Source organism: Barbus barbus, assembly GCF_936440315.1.
Source record: "Barbus barbus genome assembly, chromosome: 15".
NCBI classification, from domain to species: Eukaryota; Metazoa; Chordata; class Actinopteri; order Cypriniformes; family Cyprinidae; genus Barbus; species Barbus barbus.
This window is the reverse complement of record NC_136743.1, coordinates 2314702-2337805: the sequence shown is the minus strand read 5'-3', so window position 1 is coordinate 2337805 and position 23104 is coordinate 2314702. Positions and strand designations below refer to the sequence as shown.

The window sequence follows — 23104 nt, the reverse complement described above, 5'->3', positions numbered from 1 at the left end:
AGTGCTAAACCACTATTTTTAAACAATGTGCCGTTAACAGAAGCTCTATAATGGTCTGTATTTTCCTGACAGCAATATATTTACAAAACAAAATAGCCCTTTTCCTGCAAAACAGCGAATGTGTGTAGACGTCATCGCGTTTGTGCGCTCCACGTCGGTCGCGCTCGCCCGTGACGTCACCACGCTCGAGTGAGAGTCTAGTCTTCTCCGGAATCGTTTTCATTTCTGCACGAGTCCGTCGCGCGCCGTTTCCTTCTCTTCCCTTCGAACCAAAACAAACGTCGCCCGACGCGCTTCGGTCGCTCGTTTACCCGCACCGCTGAGGGATTATTCGGTGTTTTCTGTGAAAAGGCGGCCAGCAAAGCCAGAAAAAGATGAGTGTGGAGGCGTACGGGCCGAGCTCGCAGACGCTCACCTTCCTGGACACGGAGGAAGCGGAGCTGCTCGGGGCCGACACGCAGGGCTCCGAGTTCGAGTTCACCGACTTCACGCTGCCCAGCCAGACCCAAACTCAAGGCCAGACCCAGAGTCAACACGACAACCAGGTATAAACACACAAAACACACAATCGAGCCTTCTGTCAGGCGGCCCTCAACGCGTTTGAGTCCAAATATGGCGAGCTAGCAGGCGTTAGCCGCGCGGTAGCGTTAGCAACGACAACAGGCCGCCAGAAGAGAGAGAGAGAGAGAGAGAGAGAGAGAGAGTTGTCAGAGGGACTTTTGTGAACTAAAGTACTCTACAAATACAAATTTAATTTGCTTATAAATTAAACTACATGTAATAGCTCTCATGTTGTTATCGATGGTGAAATACGTTACGTCAAATAGCTTGTTTTGGTTGTTTAGCTACAGATCTCAGGTGTATTTGCTTACTTTCAGAGGGACTGCATTGGTGTTAATAATAAACAAATTTTCTTATAGCATTAAACAGCATGTTATAACAGCTTATTTTCAGAGATGTGGTTTTATTACTGATAGCTTGTGTTAGCTGCAGCTGACAGGTGTGTTTTTGTTTACTGTGTTGATGTTATAGTGGTGTGAGATATTTATTAACTATTTTGGTGTTATAATAACATCTCATTTGATTTTTGACACGTGTTACATTGTTTATGTCACAGGTTTATCTCACATTTATTTGTTTAAGAAGGACTTTGAACTACACCTGTTTAGATTACAGGGGTTTCTTTTGTATGGTAATTATAGCTTGCAGGTGTTTTGGTGTGTTTAAATGGAAATTATTTAGTTAAATTGTTGTTATGTTTTCTTTTATAATAAGGTGTGTTTTATCTGATTTTTGTGCATTAACTGTAGCTTTCAAACGTGTGTTAGTCAGGTTGTTTTAGTAAATCAGGTGTGCATTTGTACTTGATTTAACTGCGTTTCTGCTGGTGTAAGTTGCAGATGTGTGTGATTTGAGGGTGAAATGTGCACTGGATTGAATCTCCTGTTTTCACGCTTGTACAATTTGAGATTTGCTTGTAGATATAGTGGCGTTAAAGGTGAATTGTTTTGTGTTTAGGTGAATGGTCCTGATGGTGTTCTGCCCAATGGAGAGGATGCAGTGGTGAAGACCAGCCAACTTCTGGCCGAGCTGAACTTTGAGGAGGATGAGGAAGATACTTACTACACTAAAGATCTGCCGGTGCACGCCTGCAGGTACGGATGACACACCTGCCCTGATCTTTCACGCTGTAATCAATAATTATGTGTCTGTAGCTGTGAGAGAGATCAAATAATGCACAATTCTCTGAAATGCTTACCTCTGGTTGGTCACTCACAGTATTCTTTGTGTAATGACACTGTGCTGAATAAATGTCAGTTGTCCCAGGCAACTTATTTATGTAAAAGGTGATACATGACCCCTCAGATTGTACACTATGCTTGATGTAGGTCTTTTGATTTAGAAATAGTTCTTTATTAGCAAGATTTTAGGTTATAATTTATGACTGCGTAAAGGGAAGTGTATATTTTCGGACTTGACATTGTCATTATTTTCCACAAAATTTCCCAGTTTCAATTTTACTTTTTTTAAACATTCATAATTTGTTTGTACATAGACTACCTATCAAACGTGTGAGTTGGTAAGATTTTTATTTTAAAGAAATTAATATTTTTATTCCACACGGATGCATTAAATTGATCAAAAGTGAAGGTACATACTTTTATAATGTTACAAAAGATTCCTATTTCAAATATTTGGATTTCAAATATTACGTTTGAATATATCTGATTATAATCAAATATCCAATATTTTGAACTTTGTTCATCAAAGATTCCTAAAAAATGATGTACCATGGTTTCCACGTTTTTAACATTGATAATAATCAGAAATGTGTCTTGAGCTGTAAATCAGTATATTAGAATGATTTCTGAAGGATCATGTGACACTGAAGACTGGAGTAATGATGCTGAAAATACAGCTGCGCATCACAGGAATACATTACATTTTAAAATAGAAAGCAGTTATTTGAAATTGTAATATTATTTCACTGTATTACTGCATTTACTGTATTTTTATTCAAATAAATGCATCCTTGGTTAGCAGAAAAGACTAGGAAACTTTAATAAATCATACTGACTCACAATTTTGAATGGTATTGTACGTAAATATGATCATTTTGTGGGCTGGTTTTTGTTTTGTATGTTTGCAGCTACTGTGGCATCCATGATCCAGCATGTGTGGTCTATTGCAACACCAGCAAGAAATGGTTCTGCAACGGCCGCGGTAACACCTCTGGCAGGTGAGTCCACCAGTCCATTAATTTGGTTAACCAAAGCATTGTTAAAACTTAAAATTATTATTTTTGTCACATTTGTTTTCTCAAGTCATATTGTGAACCACTTGGTGAGGGCCAAATGTAAGGAGGTGACGCTGCACAAGGACGGACCGCTGGGAGAGACGGTTCTGGAGTGCTATAACTGCGGCTGCCGTAATGTCTTCCTGCTCGGCTTCATCCCAGCTAAAGCCGACTCTGTCGTGGTGCTTCTGTGCAGGTGAAACATTTGCAAAGCATTTCATTCTGACTCACAAACTCAAATTCAGTAATTCTGGGAAAAGTTTATTTTGATTAGGTTGACCCAAATCTAATTTGATGTCTTTTAGGCATCGGTAAATAAAGGGAGTTTTAGTTATTGGTTTTAGTAATACCAAAAAAAATTAAATATGCTTTGCTACCTGCTAGATTTCCTCTTTATTGTTTGAGTATGACACAATCTGTATTTACAAGATTGATTTAAGGCTTTTAAACTGTTAATATTGCGCTTTTAGACTCTTGCATCTGTGATGGTACATGCTTACTGAAAATGTGAAATGGGAAAGTCCCATGTATTTTCATTTTTACAAAATGAAACTGGGTGTGAGTAAGAAACCAGGTCAGTACAACATGTACCTTGTGTTCTAGCATAATTGCTTTTAATGTGTTTGATTCATTGCATATTGATAGGTAAATGCCTAAACGTTTTTGTCATTTTTATAAATATTTTATTTCCCTAAAATATATGAAATATTGTTATATCATTGTAATAAATAGTTTGTATTAAAAATGCTTTTTTTTTCTTCTGAAGTTTACCTCTCATGTTAACTGAATGGATTTTATTTAATATTTAATTCAAGCAGTCATAGGTGTACAAACATAAACCATATTTCAATTTACATATAGTACTCAATCATACAATCATAGAGTATATTTTACAATATGAACATAAGAATAATTGCCTGTTTTTTTTTCTTTTATAAAAAAAAGGTCAACAAAAATGTATACAGATAAATTAATTGGAATAATAGTCATAATAAAATATTAAATAGTATATAAAATATACACATATAAAATAAAATATTAGATAAACAAAATAAAATAAAGGTAGACATAGTAACTCTACATCCAGGGACAGAATGTGTGGCCTAATTAAATTAAATTCAAAATAAACTGAAATGACTTTCATTAAAGTCGTTATTCTATATATTCATCTCCTCTTATTTATGTAGCAACCAAATCCGACCTTCTTTTTGATACAAATTCAACCCATTTCCTCCATTTTTCCAGAAGACTGGATGATTTTTTTAAAATTAATTTTAATATTTTGTTTTAAATGTTTAGTGTAAATTTAATCGCACCACTTGAAGCTGTGAAACCACAACAATCTTTTTTTTATTTACATTTTTTTATAATCTGGTGCTGGTTTTATCAGAAGCTATCAACCATTGCTTATCAAGCGTGTGCACTGCCTCCGTCTCATGGGTGTGTGTTTGTTTGTTTGTGTGCTTAGGCAGCCTTGTGCCAGTCAGAGCAGTCTGAAGGACATTAATTGGGACAGCTCTCAGTGGCAGCCCCTCATCCAGGACCGCTGCTTCCTGTCCTGGCTCGTGAAGATCCCGTCTGAGCAGGAGCAGCTGAGGGCCCGTCAGATCACAGCACAGCAGATCAATAAACTCGAGGAGCTCTGGAAGGTACTGTGATTTACTGCTTTCTTATGAATACGAACGCAGTTTTGAGCATCCTATTGTTGTATGACTGTACGTTCTGTCATGTTTGCAGGAAAACCCAACAGCGACCCTAGAAGATTTGGAGAAACCTGGAGTGGATGAGGAGCCTCAGCACGTTCTGCTGCGATACGAAGACGCATATCAGTACCAGAACATCTTTGGGCCGCTGGTCAAACTAGAGGCTGACTATGACAAGAAACTCAAAGAGTCCCAAGTATGAAAACCTTCCTGCTCTTCAGTTATTCCTGTGGTTAAACTAGTGAAGATGCAATAACACTGATATGATGATGATTGCGTTAGTAATTATTATTATTTTTTGGTCAACATTCTGCTTGAACTATGGAGTGCAACAAGGGCCGTTCACTTTTTCAAAAGTGAAATAAATTTTCCCATTCATTTTCTTCATAGGAAAAAAAAAAAAAAAAAATCAATAAATAGTTCAGCCATGAACCAGACCAACTAGCTCTGAAATAAATCTCAGCATTACAACATTTGATTCAAACCAACCAACCCTCTACAATGCGATCATTGTAAATCAATGATACAATGTAAATCTTTCGTATATGCGACTAAATGATTACTACTATCAGCCACTGGCTAATAAATTCTCAGATTTTCCTCGCCAGTGTGTTAAGTTGGAGGCTAAGTATAAGTTTAGCACAGATATATTTTAACTCGCCGAACACACTGACTGAACGCTTCAGAGTTTCACTCTCCGTCAAGCAATCTGTGCTATTTTTCAGATCGTCTGAATGGATGCGCAGCGCACCTGTATTTGACGTAAACTCTAGTGTGAAGGGGCATGTCTCGTCGTCGCACACGCAAAGAAAGAAAGAGCGAGAGAGTCTTACATACATGCAGAATTGATGCGCTACATGTATACGATCTCCTTTGTTGTATTTTCCTTTTGAATTCTTCAGCTTTTAAGAACTGCTGGGTTCTCTGGTAGTGGGCGGACCTAATGCGCAAACGACAATCTCATTGGCTGGCGCTCGCCTATTATTTCCCCTGTTTTGATTTCAGCGAATCAGTTCGAGTGAACACAGACAACCTGATTAATATTCATGAACCCAGCAGCTCATTAATACTTAGTGTGTTTTATATTCTTCTTATTAATACACTTCTTCCTCTTATTATTATTATTATTATTATCATTATTATTCTTAGTGCTTCATGGGATTGAGTAGTCACTGTTAGACTATGGTAACAGCCATGATTGTGATTGGAGGATTTTTAACGATTATGGGTAGTGTTGTTCTTCACCAGGAATTTGTCATTTAAATATGATTTCATAAAAATGAAGCTAAAAACATGCTGACTTACAGCTAGTACAGAATGGATGGGATTTTAATTTCTGAACGCATCTGTTGCACATTTTTGCAAGCAGAAAGTGATTTTTGACTAAATTCTGATTCTAACTGCCAAAATTCTGGTGCAATTAATTTATCATATTGTGATTGCAATTTGAACTGTGATATCATTTTCCTACGAGATGACATTTCATATCTATGTATCTAAATGTATATTTATAAATTATATTGTGATTCCTGTTTTATTTCAATTAATTGTTCAGCCCCATTTCTTTATTTTAATTTTAAATTCTATTTAATCTATCTGGATCTTTTTGATTTATCTTTCCTTGTACATGAGTTTCTTTTCTCTTAGAAAGGTTGTTTATAATTGCAAAGTCCAAATACAGAATCAGATTTAATGTGAGAAATTTGATATTTATTCTGCTTGCTTGTGTCCTGTCTTTTTACTTCAGACTCAAGACAATATAACAGTGAGGTGGGATTTGGGACTGAATAAAAAGCGGATAGCTTATTTCACTCTGCCCAAGACGGACTCAGGTGGTAATATTTACTTTCAGCATCTTCTGTGTCTACCAGTGGTTCATATCCATCCCATCCCTAACACCGTGTCCCATGCATCCCTCATCGATGTGTGCACGGACCTGAGTGTGCGCGCGCGCGTGTGTGTGCATGTGTGTTTGTGGTGCTGTACTGTGTATGTGATGGATATATAGCTCTATTATTGTTATTAGAGCAGAAATCTGCAAAATGTCTATCTGAAAGTGGTTTCTCTGTGTGGGTGATGTTTATCAGACATGCGACTGATGCAAGGAGACGAGATCTGTCTGCGGTATAAGGGAGACTTGGCTCCGCTGTGGAAAGGGATCGGACACGTCATCAAAGTCCCGGACAGTATCCTTTCAGCAAAGATCAAACTTGCTGTTGTCACACAATGACAGCTGTTATTTTGTCTTGATAATGTGCTTAGGCATGCATTGCTTATACTTGGGATTAATGACTTGACAAGCAACCACCCAGAACACCCTAGCAACTGCATAGCAACATAATTGCAACCTCTGCAAAGCAAAACTCAGACAACACACTTGCATCGTGACCATGAGTTTTGTAGGCACTCTTTATATCAGCAGAAAGTCAGTAGCATGTTCTTACTGTGCTGTTTTGATGTACGAGTATGTAAGTGTCTCACAGGGCGCTATATTATACGGTTGATTCCTTAACCGAGATCCTTTTAGATTATGGAGATGAAATCGCCATCGAGCTGCGCAGCAGTGCTGGTGCACCTGTGGAGGTGCCGCATAACTTCCAGGTGGACTTTGTCTGGAAGTCAACATCTTTTGACCGGTTGGTCCTACTATTACTTATACACATTCACTAGTCCAAACTATATGTAGTCCATTAAATTTTATATATATATATATGTTTGTGTGTGTATATATGTATGTCAAATTGTTTTTATATTAAATTATATACAGTTTTTATTAGTTTATTATTTTAGTTTATTTTTGTACATCAAGTTCTAAGTAAATAAAAATGAAAAATGTTGACATTTCAACTAGCTAAAATAAAATACTTTTTTTTTTTAAATTATCTTATTCACCCCGAAAATGAAAATTGCTTTCATTTGCTTTCCATCATTTTAGTCCAAACTTGAATTACTTTTTTGTTGACTGAATAAAATCATGAAGAATATTCTGGTTTTATCCATGCATCAGTGTTATCTTAGTGTCATGGGATACCTTTTTTGCTTTATTAATTAAAATAGTATTTAGTTTTATTTTAATTTCCAATTTATAAAAATAGTTTTTGTCATTTTCATAGTTTGTGGTTTTTATTCATTTTAATTTATAGTACATCAAGTTCAACTAAATAAAAAAGAGAAATACTGAAGCTAGCTGAATTTAATTCGTTTATTATTAATTTTGTTTCTGTTAAAGTTTATTTTATGTAACAGAAATGTGTTTTTATTTTTGTTAGTTTTAGTTTAGTTAACCTAGATAATTATGCAATTACAGTCAATGGAGACTAAAGCTTTCTGAGTCTAAAAAGATTTTACAAGATCATGAGTGATTGCATAATTGCATAACAAACTACTGTTTTTCACATTAAGTTATCAAATGACTGCACAAGGTAGGGCTGTGCGATTAATCGAATCGCAATCGCGATTTGAGACGTTGCGATTTGCTAATCGCAAAGCCTGCAATGTGGACGCGATATTACTCTGTTCCAGATCATATGCATGACTGCCAGCCATGAGTGGCGGTCTTACTAACCAATAGAGTGAGCGCACCTCCGTTCTCCCCGATCAGCACTGCTCTAGCCAACTGCGTAAACACCCACCATTTAAAAAGGGTCAGATCGACAGTTAGGCAAATTAAAACTAAAGAAAAATGTATGTAACTACAGCTTCGAAATGACAGACAACGAACAAAAAAGGTAATTTGCAAGAGCTGCGTCACAACGCATATCAAGAGCTCCCTTATCGGTTCTCCTTTCAGTACTGGAGAATAAAAGATACATTTTTAGATGTTTTTATTAGTAGGCAACATGAACTTTATCTTACATGTTTTATCTTTCCAACAGATTAATTTGAAATAAGTTTATAATGCATGTTCGCTAATTCAGAAGACCGCTCACACAGCCCGTGTCTCTGAATACTTCTCATACTCACTCCGCTCTGCCCCACGCTGCGCGTCTCCCGCGTCTCACGGACGAGCCGCAAACACGCAGCCTGTCTCGTAATGCTCTTTTATACTCACGGTCTCGAGCCCGGCACAAGCGCATCTGGCAATATGAATGAGGCCTGATGCACGCGCGCAACCTGTGTAAACTCGAGCCTGGCTCCGCGTTTAAAACGAATGTAAATTAAGTCTAACTGCTTTCCAATTTCACTTGGATGAAATAAAACATTCAGCACATTTCCCACTTACTTAAGTATCCCAAATACTTAAAAATGAATAAATCAGCCCGTGTAACATGTAATACTTTAATAATTGACTAAAGAAATACAGTTCTTTATTTATAAAAAATAAACAAATCTTTCCTGTGAAATTCAGTAATTCTGTAAAAGTAGTAATGCCATTATAATCTTCCCTAACAAAAAAAAAACCAGTAGAACCCCCCCCCCAAAACACAATAGAAAATTTAATGCATTTAAGGGTTATAATGGGAATTGTATTGGTTTTAATGTAAACTATAATGGTATAAATAATATATATAGCATATATAATCTACTGGTATTTGATGCATTCTATTGGTGGGATGTAATCTAGCAGATGGCAACCAATAGAACAACAGTAATTCCTATTGGAATAATGCCCAAAACAAAAAGGAATTTTGTAATGTTTTTTATGGAAACAGTAAGAATGTTTCCATAAAAACATTTTTTTGTTTGTTTTTGTTTTTTCAGCAGGGTAACGATACTCATACTGTGCTGCACATTATTGACAATATTGAGCTGAAGCTTGACTTTGCAAATTTAAAATCACAAATCAAATCGCAATATCTGTCAAAAAAAACGCAATTAGATATTTTCCCCAAATCGCACAGCCCTAGCACAAGGTACATATTTCATGCACGAGTCTCTCAGACTCCTCCTGTGATACTTTATTTGCATCTTTTTCAAAGCTTGAAAGCTCCAGTCCTGATTAATTGTAATTGTATAGAAAAAACACCTTTTTGTTGAAATTATCATTTTCAGATGAACTATTATGTGAAATAGTCTAAAAATCTGTGAAGCTGGTGGACACAAAGTTAAACTTTTTCTTTGTTTAATGAAGCATGCAGAGCGCCCTGAAGACGTTTGCTGTGGACGAGACCTCTGTGTCCGGCTACATCTATCACAAGCTGCTGGGTCACGAGGTGGAGGACGTTATCATCAAATGCCAGCTGCCCAAACGCTTCACTGCGCAGGGCCTGCCAGACCTCAACCACTCGCAGGTACAGGGCTATCTAAAGCCCCCTTCCTCTGATTCAGACCTTCCTCGTCAGGTTTCTGAGACTCAAGGTGTTTTGGAACGATGTAGGTTTATGCTGTGAAGACGGTGCTGCAGCGACCCCTCAGTCTGATCCAGGGGCCTCCAGGAACCGGCAAGACTGTCACCTCTGCCACCATCGTCTACCATCTGGCCAGACAGGGCAATGGGTGAGACATGTTCTGACTACTTTTTAAATGCATTAATGCAGTAATGTCATGAAATTGCAATTTGTAGTGGATTACTTTTTTTTGTAACTTACCCAACACTGTCAATGTAACACATAATAAGTCTGAATTAAATCATACAACACATGCTTTTCATTTGTAAAATTGAATTTTACCATTAAAACGTATCCAAAATTAATTTTTTACAAAACAAAAATGATAAAGGAAAAAAACTGAATCTAGGAAGATGTAAAGAGAAAATGGAAATATGGCCCTATAATGTCAACTGAGTTTTTGCTTTGTGTCTGTTTCATGGTTTAGTCCGGTGCTGGTTTGTGCTCCGAGTAACATCGCAGTGGACCAGCTAACAGAGAAGATCCATCAGACGGGGCTGAAGGTGGTTCGTCTGTGCGCTAAGAGTCGTGAGGCCATCGATTCCCCTGTGTCTTTCCTGGCTCTGCACAATCAGATCCGCAACATGGATAGGTACAGGCATTTCTGTTCTTAATGCTCATTATTTGATCCTTTGTGTATTTGTTATGAAAGGTTGGCATCCCTTTTGTTGTCACTCAGATGAGATTTTTTTTAACCTTAATCCAGCAATGACTATTTAATTTCTAATGCTTGGCAGCGTGGCAGAGATATTATGATGTGTGTCTGTCTTTTTTTTGCAGCATGCCGGAGTTGCAGAAACTGCAGCAGCTGAAGGATGAAACTGGCGAGCTGTCGTCTTCTGACGAGAAACGTTACCGAGCTCTCAAACGAACCGCTGAGAGAGAGCTGCTCATGGTACCTGTCTAACTGCACTTTAAAACACTGATAGACACTAAATGCTGGAGTTGCACGTGAAGCTTTTCTTGTGCATTTTTAGTGCGTTTATTTATATAAACGCTGCAGGCGGTGGAGCACAATAATGCTTAAGCCGTTTTCTTTGGCAAAGGAAATGGGGCATGTTTTTGTGTGGTGCATTTTTCCCCTGCAATTAGCACGCACACACAGTGTTCTATGAAAAAGCTGATTTTTTTTCTTTGTACAAATGATCCATCAGCCCACCCGTGACAGAGGCCTGCAAACATCTTGTTCTCTCTCTGTTTCTCAGAATGCAGATGTGATCTGCTGCACATGTGTGGGTGCGGGTGACCCTCGCCTGGCTAAGATGCAGTTCCGTTCCATCCTCATCGATGAGAGCACACAGGCCACGGAGCCTGAGTGCATGGTGCCAGTGGTCCTCGGGGCCAAACAGGTATGTGACGGGCAAATTTTCACACTATGTTTGCACACAGACTTTACATAATCCAAATATACCTTATTTTCCGGAAAAGTCATTTGAATACATGTCACACTGGGTCAAAATTGCACTGTTGAAGAAAAAAAAAGTTATATTTTATATATAAATTCAGAAGTAATGTAAATTGCTGATAACAAAACGTGTATTAGTTCCACTCACTTCACAAAAAATTATTAGATATTATTAAGGCTCAGTTTAACGGGTTAACTTAATTAGTTATGAAAAAATAATGCGATTTAAAATATGCAGTTAACGTACTGGCCCTGCCCCCAGACCGGTACATAATCTTACATTTCATACAGTCGACTGCTGACAAATATGATGCATGGCAAAAACTCCATAAATGCAGTAATGCCCTAAAATTCAAGATTTTGGGGCAAAGATGCTCCTGCATGAGTTTGTCTCATATTTATTTCACATGATAAGAGATCAAATACGAGCAGCAAGAGCAATATGACATGAGTGCTGTTTTTGTCCTGAAGATTAGGTCAAATGTGATTTTATACAACAGTTCAGTAAATAAGAAGTTTATATTGTTTTATATATTTTAAACAAAATATTGTCTGTTTTTGCTCAGTTTTGCCAACAAAATTATTACCTATAAAGCCACAGCAGAACTGTTGTGCGTCTCTGAGCAACACAGCAGTGTTACGTTTCTGAATGAATCCATGTTTTGAAAGAATCAGGTGAATCAATGATTCAAAGGCCCTTTCACACCATTTACTGATTTCCTGAAGGAATCAGCCGTTTGAACGAATCGAATTAATGAAAGACTCATAAAGACATTTACCGCCACCTGCTGGCAATTTTAGTTTCTTATTTAGAGTATTATTTAATAAAAAAATTAAAATAATTAAAAAAAAAGGGGGGGGGGGGGCTTTAAAAAGAGTTCACCCAAATTTTTTTAATTATGTCATTTACTCAAACCTGAATGACTTGCTTTCTTTTTGGGGAACATAAAAGAAGATATTTTAAAGACTGTTGGTTACAATGACTTCCATTGCATGAACAGAGAAAAAAAATAGAGATGTTTCTCAAATTATCTTCTTTTATGTTCCATAGTTTGTTAGGCCGTTGTAGCCTAAATGTTTGTGGAATAAATTTTGCAATTGGGGGTTTGGTGCCTTGCTCAAGGGTCTCACCTCAGTCGTGGTATTGAGGATGGAGAGAGTGTTGGTTATTCACTCCCCCCCCCCCCCCACCTACAATCCCTGCTGGACCTGAGACTCAAACCCACGACCTTCAGGTTACAAGTCCAACTCTCTATCCATTAGGACACGACTTCCAAATAATCTTTTGGGGGTATTTTCACAGCCAAATGTAACTTGCGATTGATTAAGTTAATTAATCGGCATCATGTAATTAATTAGATTAAAAAATGTAATCGACTGACAGCCATAATTATTATAGGTTACTATAGTTAACTAAACCTAAATTCATACTTGAAATAACCTTAAATGAAAATATTTTTTAAAAATCATTTGAGCTAGTTGCCAAGGCAACATTTATCAAGTTTGTTTAGTTTAACTTGATGTACTAAAATCATTAAAATCAAAACAAAAATAAAAATTAACTTAACTACAATTAAAATGAAAACAAAATAAAAAATAGTTCAGAATATTAATAAAAACTATAATATCTTTATAAATAACATTGATTTTAATTGTATACAGAACAAGAATTAAAAATATAAGTATTAAATTGGGAAAAAAAGACAATATAAAAACATTTACTATAAATCCCATCCAAGCCTAAAGGAATTTGAAGTGAAACCAAATGACTAGGAATAGGAATTGTATATTAATAAACTTGACATTCATTACTTTCCTAACAAGCTTACTTACATTAATGACCATTATTTTCTACATTTGAAAAATAAAGATCATTAATGACTTACTAACAAGAAAAAATATATCTAAACTACAGTGTTTTTCTACTTTGCTGTGATTATAGAGATTAAAAGTGAACAAAAGTAGGAACATAAACATTTCTATAAATAAGTTATTTTCATTATAAGTATATACAGCAATTTTTAGATGTTAAAAAGTGACATATTCTGGAAAATATGGTACTTCAAATTTAGTGTACACTCTTCTATGTAATTGTAAATTTTCTGTTTAGTAACTGTATTGTTGCTTCTGTTTGACAGCTGATTCTAGTGGGTGACCACTGTCAGCTGGGTCCTGTGGTCATGTGCAAGAAGGCGGCTAAAGCAGGTCTGTCTCAGTCTCTGTTTGAGAGGCTGGTGGTCCTGGGCATCAGACCCATCCGTCTGCAGGTGCAGTACCGCATGCACCCGGCCCTCAGTGCGTTCCCGTCAAACATCTTCTACGAGGGCTCTCTGCAGAACGGGGTCACCGCCGGTATATCATCTCAAGTTTTATTTTTTTGCATATAGTTCTATGTTGCTGATATTGCATTACATTCAGTATAAATAGTTTTGTTTAGTTACTTAAAGACAAAATTTGTGTGTAGCCACATGATGTTCATTATGATGTTCTGTTCTGTTCTCCAGCCGATCGCATCAAGAAAGGCTTTGACTTCCAGTGGCCTCAGCCCGATAAGCCCATGTTTTTCTATGTAACTCAGGGCCAGGAAGAGATCGCAAGCTCTGGCACCTCCTATCTCAACAGGTACATTTGAACATCATAACCCACTCTCAACACAAATATCTGATGCGTATTGTACACGCAATACTTTCTCAAAACAGCAAGACTCAATCTGATACATTGGCTTCATACTGTTTCTGGGAGTCAGGGTCAGAGTAGTGGGGGAAAAAAAAACTATATTCCTGTATATATCAATGTTACAGACACAACAGCATAACTTCCTGTAGAGCTGCTTTGAAAATTAAACTTTATTTTTTGGCAAACAAAGGGGATTTACTATTAGCACTAAAACATGGAAGAAATGTTGTGTGATTATTCCTTAAAAATGTTAGTAGTACTAATAGTATTTATAGTATTATGTACATTCTACTGAACAATATCTCAGGCACAGTGTCTTCAAGTTAAACCGAACTTTTATTTTGACGGGTTGTCATGAATACCTTTCAATTTCTGTGTGATATGAGGCTAGTTTTACTCAAATGAAACGTTAAAATGTATATGTATATGAATATATATATATATATATATATATATATGTATGTATGTATGTGTATATATATATGTGTGTGTGTGTGTGTGTGTGTGTGTGTGTGTGTGTGTGTATGTCGGTCAGTTAGCCTCTTCTTGTATACGGGAATTTATGCCATCAGTCAAAAGTCTGGTTATGTGAGACTACTGGAATAACAGAAACCTTTGAAAATTCATAAGCTTATTCATAAATGCTCCTTACCAGCATTAGATGAAGCTCATTCAAAGGGCCAGTCTAATAAAATCTTCTCTCTGTGTTCAGGACTGAGGCTGCTAATGTGGAGAAGATCACCACCCGTCTGCTGAAGGCCGGAGCCAAACCCGACCAGATCGGCATCATTACACCATATGAGGGCCAGCGCTCTTACCTGGTGCAGTACATGCAGTTCAGCGGCTCCCTGCACACCAAACTATACCAGGTACAGAGTCCAAACAACACCTGCAGACTGATTTCAGCCGTTCTGTTGCATAAGTGTATTCTAGACACTCACTGTGGCAATTTAGGGTGTCAAGAAAAGCGCATTTTGGTGTAAGAGGGTTAATGCTGTAGTACTGGAAGTTTTTAATAGCTGTTTGACATCCAGTATCACACAGCAGCGTGTCAGTGATGTATTGATGCCTCTGTGTGTCTACAGGAGGTGGAGATCGCCAGCGTGGATGCGTTCCAGGGCAGAGAGAAGGACTTCATCATCCTGTCTTGTGTCAGAGCTAACGAGCACCAGGGCATCGGCTTCCTGAACGACCCACGACGTCTCAATGTGGCGCTGACCAGAGCCAGGTAACAATAGCACACTTAAAGTAAGGTGCAGTGATTTATTACACCTCATTTTACAGTCAGTATCATTCAGGTGTCTGTATGCACAGCAGAGATGAGTTTAACACAGACAAAATCACAGAATCCAGTCAGAAAAATGGAACAGAATATGGCAAATTTTGGCAGAATAAATCAAAAATAGGGCTATAATCTTTGCGTGTCTCAGTTTCATCTAGTGCTCACACTGAAGCACACATGATGTTTGTGGTGTTTTCAGTGTCTGTCATCTCACTATAAGAGATCTCACAATCTCACAAACATCTCCAGAGCTGCTCTGAGAGTCACTTCACCAGCATTTCACCATTTAATTTGAGAAAAACTATGGTCAGATACACACAAAAACTACAACCCACCAAAATAAAAGTTTGGTTTTATTTAAAGAAATAATGATAATTACATTTCTTATGTTTTGTTATATGCATTAATTATGTTTTCTATCTAGAGTGTATGTGCTGCTTTAAGTAGTAATAGATAATGTATTTCATTAAAAAGTATTTATAAAAAAATCACAATTTTTCCTTCATATTTTAATTTAAACAGTAAACCTTTTTGTGCAGCACTTTGTCAAAAAATAAAAGGACATTTTCATTTGATTTTAAATAAAAAAAAAATAATTAAATCACTTAAATTAAATTTAATTGTCTCCGATGATAAATTTGCTTTTAATTATAAAGCATAAAACCCAGAAAAAGTCAAATAGACAACAGAATTTCTGAGACGATGAAACACATTTCATAGGGCAATATTATTGCTAAATAATTTTATTGCATTATTTATTGCTAATTAATTTTATTATATTATTGCTTTAAATTGAAAAAATTGTATTTATTCAATTTATTAGACATGCTTTTTGGTTATTAAAATGTAATTAAGTCATTAAAATGGAATACAGAAAAATGTAAATGGAAAACAAAGTTTGGGGGGGAAATATGTATTTTTGTATGTACCTGATTTACAGTGTGTTTTCCTTCAAGTAAAATGTGTGAATAAATAACAAATTTAGGTGGATAGCTCTAGTCATGTGCTCAAATGTGTGTGTATGTGTGCAGATATGGCGTGATCATTGTGGGCAATCCTAAGGCTCTGTCCAAGCAGCCTCTGTGGAACCACCTGCTCAACTACTACAAGGAGCAGAAGGTTCTGGTGGAAGGACCTCTGAACAACCTGAGAGAGAGCCTCATGCAGTTCAGCAAACCACGCAAGCTGGTCAACACCATCAATCCTGTGAGTAACACACACACACAAATCAGGGTTACTTCTGGCTCAGAAATATTCTTTTCATGCTTTTCGTGCATGCAAAGATGGTTCATTACAATATGCATTATTAGTGTATGCATCTGTAACATTACATTGACCCTAAAGGTAACAAAGAAGTTTCAAATAAGGACAATAAACACATATAAGTCACAAAATACTTCTGCTAATATTGGAAATGTGTGTTTCAGGGAGCCCGTTTCATGAGTACCGCCATGTATGACGCGAGAGAGGCCATGATTCCTGGATCCGTGTATGATCGCAGCAGCACTGGTGAGAAAACAATCACATACCACTTCTCACATCTCAATACAATGCAGTTGCAGTGAATTAGTTCTAATTTAGTTTCTTATTTACAAATAAAATTATTATTTGGTATTTGTCTTGTTGATCAACATGATCAAACTAATTTAATTGGTTAGTTTAAGCATCAACCAAAAGACTCCAGTGTTATTCTGTTAACGTTAACTAAAACTGAAACCATGAAGTCACTTGAAATAGAAAAAAGTATTTGAAATAAAATATGAAAACTGATTTTAAACTTAATATTTAAAACTAAATAATCTAAAACTAATAAATAAAAATGAATAAAAAAAAAAACAAATAAAAATGACGAGAAAACAAAAAAATACTAACTAAAATTAAAGTGAAAGCAAAAAATATAATCTAAAAATACAAATCATATAATTATATTTTATGTAAATATTTTAACGTAAATATAAAAAATAACTATCATCGAATTCAAAATATGAACAAAAATTATAATAGTATATCAATGATAATAAAATAACACTGTTTAATGATGAACCTGCTTTTGAAATGCTTTTTTGTGGAAAAAAAATCTATGTAATTTGTCACTGCTTGTCTGTCTTTACAGGGCGTCCATCTAATATGTACTTCCAGACCCATGACCAGGTCGGCATGATCGGAACTGGGCCGAGCCCGATGGGCTCCATGAACATCCCCATCCCGTACAATCTGGTCATGCCACCCATGCCTCCGCCTGGGTACCTGGGCCAGGTGAACGGACCAGCTGCTGGTGAGAGAAGCTCCAGAACACTAAACTACTGCTTTTTGAACAAGAAACCTTGACTAGCATTACTTTTTGTTGCAGCACTTTGTATTGGCTTTTTAATGATATTAGCTACTTTTAAAGAGATATAGAAAGAAGCTATGGATGGAGTGATGAGGTGTAGCAGAACTAAATCAGGAATACGATAGTAATCGGTTCTCTGTCTGCTTACAGGTCGTGGTGCTCCTAAAGGTAAAACCGGGGGTCGTGGAGGTCGTCAGAGGAACCGTGGCACTGGGAATCACGGCAGTGGGCAGGCCAACATGCCGAACAGCCAGGCCAGTCAGGACCTGGTGTCCCAGCCCTTCTCTCAGGGTCCACTGACCCAGGCCTACATCACCATGAGCCAGCCGTCACAGATGAGCCAGCCTGGACTGTCCCAGCCTGAGCTCTCACAGGTACACTTGCTCACATTTGTGTGGGATGTTCACACTTTTATATGAGATATAAGCCTCTTGAGGCTGTGTTAAAGTGACCTTGTTTTGTTAATTGTGTAGTTTCACATCTTGTTTTTGTCTTTTGTGTGAAACAGGACAGCTACCTGGGTGATGAGTTCAAATCCCAGATGGACGTGGCGCTTTCCCAGGATTCCACCTACCAGGGCGAACGGGCATATCAACACGGAGGAGTGACTGGACTCTCACAGTACTAGAGTGTAAGATGACACACACATCTTAGAAGACCACACACACACACACTATTGAGTCAGATATGCATTTTTAAAGAAATTAATACTTTTATTCTGTAATGGTGCATTAAATTGATCAAAAGTGACAGTAAAGACAATGTAACAAAAGATTTCTATTTCAAATGCTGTTCTTTTGAACTTTCTATTTATTAAAGAATCCTGAAAAATAAAATGTATCACAGTTTTTACAAAAATACGAAGCAGCACAACTGTTGTCACCATTGATAAAAACCAGAAATGTTTCTTTAAAAATTTGCAAATCATCAAATTAGAATGATTTCTGAAGGATTATGTGACACTGAAGACTGGAGTAATGGTGCTGAAAATACAGCTTAGATTACAGCAATCAATTACATTTTAAGATGTATTGACTTAGAAAATAGTTATTTTAAATTTTAAAAATATTTCACAATATTACTGTTTTTACTGTAATAAATGCAGGCCTTGTGAGCTTAAGATACTTATTTCAAAAACATTGTAAAAAATTACCAATTTCAATGCCAAACCAAATTACCAATGCCAAACCTTTTTTTTTTTTTTTTGGTATGCACATGCACAAATCACTAAAGCTTAAGCTAATAAATAAAATGTAATAAATACTATATAGACATTTTAAAAAAATAATGAAAATAAACTAATAAATTAAATTAATAATAAATCAAAACTAATAAAAATGGAAAAACAACTATTTCTATAACTTGAACTAAAATTAAATAAAAAACACTAAATATAAAAAAACATTCTTTGTCCTCTTTTCCATGGAGCCCATTTTGAAGACATGAAGCTATTTTAGGGGCAGTCGCAGGGTATTTTGTGGGTTCGAGTCACAGGTCCGGCAGGGATTGTAGGTGGGGGAGTGAATGACTAATGCTCTCTTCACCCTCAATACCACGACTGAGGTGAGCAAGGCACCGAACCCCCAACTGCTCCCCGGGCGCCGCAGCAATATGTGTGTGTTCACTACTTTGTGTGTGCACTTGCATGGGTTAAACGCACATCACTTCACTCACTCACTATTTTTGCTCATTTTAAAATCAGTAGCTAATTATGCTTACTGTAACATCTTTGTGTTTTTAATTCAGTTCCATTTTGCTCTTTGCCCTAGCTATTTAGGAGTGGAAAACAACTCGTGTGTGTGTAAGTTCCCACATTGCTAACGCTGTCGGTTTTCTCTCTGTGTCCGCAGGTTGTTGGAACAGGAGCTAGGCCTGTGCTGAGCTTAGTTCATCAGCATTTTAAATATGGGTAAATATAAAAAAAGAACAAACATGGATGCCCGTTTACCACTGTTACAACTGAAGCACCATGGTGTGAGAGCAGCAGGAGAGAATCAAACCAATCACAGGAGGGAGTAAAGCTGGACAGGACGAAAGAGAACGTGTGAGTGGCGGACTACATCCACCATTCGTTGAGGACGGGGAGGAGAGGGGAGACGCAGTGTTAGGAGGAGACCAAACACGAGATCTTCGATCTGCAACTCCGCAACGTGGAGGAGGCTCCTGGAGCGCAGGGGCCCTTCCCGGCCTCCTCTCTCTCTCGCCTGGCTGCCGACGTCAGCCTCAGGCCTTGCCCTGCCAACAGAGACGGAGCCAAGATGAAGTTCTCTTAAAACTACCTGCAAAAACCACGCTTGCTCTGTCGTCTCCACGAGCTGAGAGAGGGGGTGACGTATTTAAAGTAATTATAAACGCTTTTCAAGCAGCTGATTTTGGGGAAAGTAGAGTTCCCCTCAAAGTTGACATCTGACATTCAGGTTCTACCACCGCACATCTTTGAGAGAACGGACGTCTGCGGCAAGAGTTGTGGCGTTTTGTTTCGGAGCGCCTCTCGTCTCCAACCAGAGGTGCTAGGACACTCTGAACGACGATTCAACTTTGAGGAACGTTTTCCGCCTGAAGTCCAGGAGGGTAGAGGTGCCGAGTCGAACGGAGGGCCCGTCACATCTCGTCCGCTCTCCGCTAGGTGATTTGGGGTAGAAATGGCTTTGGGATGTTTCTTTTTCCTTTTAAGTGTTCTTTCCCTTGCCGAGGGACCGACGGATCTGTCCTTTCTTATTTTTCTCTGTTTTAAAATGGTTTTTGTTCAACTAGAATAAAAGCAGTGAAGTAGAACCGCTCGATTTAGCTTGCTTGATTTAGATGTGGCTTCAAAAATCGATCCAAACCACCGTGGGTCAGGAGCGTCAAAAATCAGGTGAAACTCCTTCATCTGGGTCTGTTCGATTTGATGTGTCAATCAAAGCAAACTCCTCCCACTATCAAATCAGGGGAAACTCGATCATCTGAATCTGAGACAAATGTGTCAATCACAGTAAACCCCTCCCACTGCTATTCTGTCCAATCAGGACGCAGTCATATTATCGTGGTGCCCGAATCGCTTTAGTTGCGCCTCAGAGAAAGCAGAAGGAGATCGCCGCACCTATGTGAAGCACAGACAGGTGATATTCTCGCTGTTTGTGTGTCTAACCGTAAGAGGCTAGTCTTGCGCTCTTGCGTTGTTATGATGATGATGTCCGTGAGAGCGGGCGGTTTCACGCCGCCGACAGGTGTGTGTGTGTGTTTCCAGAATGCCCTCCTTCATTATTTGTTGTGATAGATTGTAGTTTTGCTCCCCCCCCCCATACTAGTTGCTTTTCCCCCTCTTCTTAGTAGCTCACAGTTTTATTTGTAGTTTATCTGACGTGAAGTTCTCGTAACCTCTCTCAGTGTGGAAATTGCTCAAGTTAATTTGGTTTCGACGGACCCATTCAGAGTTTTACGGCAGCTTTTAACATCTGTTCCGACCGATGCCAGTCGCCTCAACTTTGTACTTTTACTTTGGAGTGTTTATACCTTGCTGTTACTCCATAGTCGCAGCCCTTTTGACTGTTTAATATCACCCACCACTCGCATTTTATACCATCGAGCACAGATTCGTTTTAAGTTCACATCCTTCACTTTCTCTTTTTTCCTTTGCCCACAAGACAATCATGAGTCGTTCATAACCGAGGTCGCAGAAATGTTGACGCGACTTCCATGTTAACCTCTCGTTTTAGAAACAACTCGTTCTCTGAAATTCCTGAATACAGTTTAGTTTTCACATTTCATACTTCAACTGTAAATATCAGTGCTCAGATTTGATATGACGTCAGCCAAACTGTTGCCAATGACAATGAGATACTAACATCCACAACAAGGCCAAGGTGATCCACAGCGATGCATTCTGGTTTTTATCGAGTACGAAGAGATTCGGCTGCGAAAATTGCATCAAATTTAACTGAAATGTACAATACATTTGTATGCTTTAACTTGCAATGAAGAGGAACATTGGAGAAACATCAGGATATGAAGTATAATTCAGGATTTTGTTTTGTGGAAAATGTTTTCACCCCCACAATATGTACTTCTTGTAACGTTATGAATAAATGTTGCTTTCTTTCACCCAATTCAGTTCTTCGTCTTTCTTGTTTATGATCTATAATGCACCTTTTTTGTTTTTGTTTACACATTTTTGGGTTTGTAAATGGAAGCTTGTTTCTGCCACAGAATAAAAAAATAGTTATGATTGCAATTTGCAATTCAAATTTTTGTCAGAATTGCAAGAAAAAAAATATTGCGATTTAAAAAAAAAAAAAAAAACTCTTGCACTTCCAAGTTTACTTTTTTCCCTCTTAATTCTGAGTTTATATCTTGCAATTTAGTTTTTCTGCCACGGGAATGAAAAATAAAAAATGGTAATTGTGGATTTTATCTTGCAATTCAGACCTTTTTTTTTTTCAGAATTGCAAGGAAAAAGTGGATTGTGAGAAGTCACACTTACCTTAATTTTTCATCCTGTGGCAGAAACAAGCTTCCATTGCATTTTTAACCTGTTGTATGCTAGATTAGAGTAGGGGAGACCACATACTTGGTTTCTTTTTCACAACCTGATTTCTGTGGTCTCAATTTAGTTGAAGTGAAAATGACAAAAGGCATAGCTCAGTGCAAATTGCATGCAAAAGTCTGTTCAGATTTAAGACACTTGTTAATGATGTGTACTAGCCTTAATAAAGAAGGAATGTTAAATCCTATAATTACAGTAAGAACTTGCTTTTTTCCAAAGTAACAATTTGTATTAATTGCAGAAACTCCCTGCTGCAATGTGTCATCCTCTTTAGTGATGGAGCAGGTCTGATGTGGCGTTTTCATCAATCACACAAAATCTACTGTGCTGTATGTTCATTTAGCTTTTTTCTTAGTTCACACAAGGTCAGACTTAATTAGTGCTCTTTGAAAATGAATTTTACTTCACTGACATGCTCTGAATCCATGTTACTTGCTGTTACACTTAATGGAAGGTAAAATATATATATTTCAGATGTAAGCATGTGTATGTCTGTCCCTTCACTGCAAATAACCTTAATCAAGGATGTTTTTGTTTTTCTGAAAATACTTTTTTCTATTATATCATAACACCATAGACGGTAAAAAAAATGTTTAGCTGTTTAAATTCATTTAACAGTTTATATGTATATATGTGTGTGTGTGTGTGTGTGTATATACAGTGGGGGAAATAAGTATTCAACACTTGAACAAATTTTTTATTAAACACATTTGCAGCAATTCACATGAAATTTTGACCAGATGTTGGTATTAACTCAAGAAATCTACACAGATAAAGAAATCATAAAATTACAATCCATAAAAAAGTTATATTTAATAAAGTGAAATAGGAGAAGAAAAAAATATTGAACACACAAAGAAAAAGCAGTACACCAAGGCAAGACAACAGCTGATTTCACTAATTAGTTCAACCTCCTATTTGTGCAAATTACAATCAGCCAGGTTATTGCAGGTTAATCAGTTAGAAAAAGCCTTACCCACCTCTGAATGCAAGTATACAAACATCTCATGATGGGTAGAGGCAAAGAGCTGTCCCAAGACCTTCGCAGCAAGATTGT

The 23104-nt window shown here is 37.3% G+C and overlaps 2 protein-coding genes across 4 annotated transcripts in view; one reads left to right on the top strand and one right to left on the bottom strand.

Moving 5' to 3' along the window:
- LOC306881095 (ceramide synthase 2-like) overlaps positions 1-23104 on the bottom strand; it is a 385605-nt gene that overhangs the window by 303220 nt on the left and 59281 nt on the right. The gene's annotated exons all lie outside the window — the stretch shown is intronic.
- Positions 161-21610, top strand: LOC306881814 (regulator of nonsense transcripts 1-like). Its single transcript, XM_079436099.1, has 24 exons — positions 161-545; positions 1519-1655; positions 2651-2740; positions 2826-2993; positions 4266-4446; positions 4535-4696; positions 6248-6335; positions 6588-6686; positions 7028-7136; positions 9572-9731; positions 9818-9936; positions 10255-10419; positions 10608-10722; positions 11033-11176; positions 13371-13584; positions 13737-13854; positions 14621-14777; positions 14994-15136; positions 16222-16396; positions 16618-16699; positions 17304-17465; positions 17673-17896; positions 18031-18153; positions 19373-21610. Exons 1-23 carry the CDS (start codon positions 375-377, stop codon positions 18148-18150), a joined length of 3303 nt encoding a protein of 1100 aa, XP_079292225.1. The 5' UTR covers positions 161-374; the 3' UTR covers positions 18151-18153; positions 19373-21610.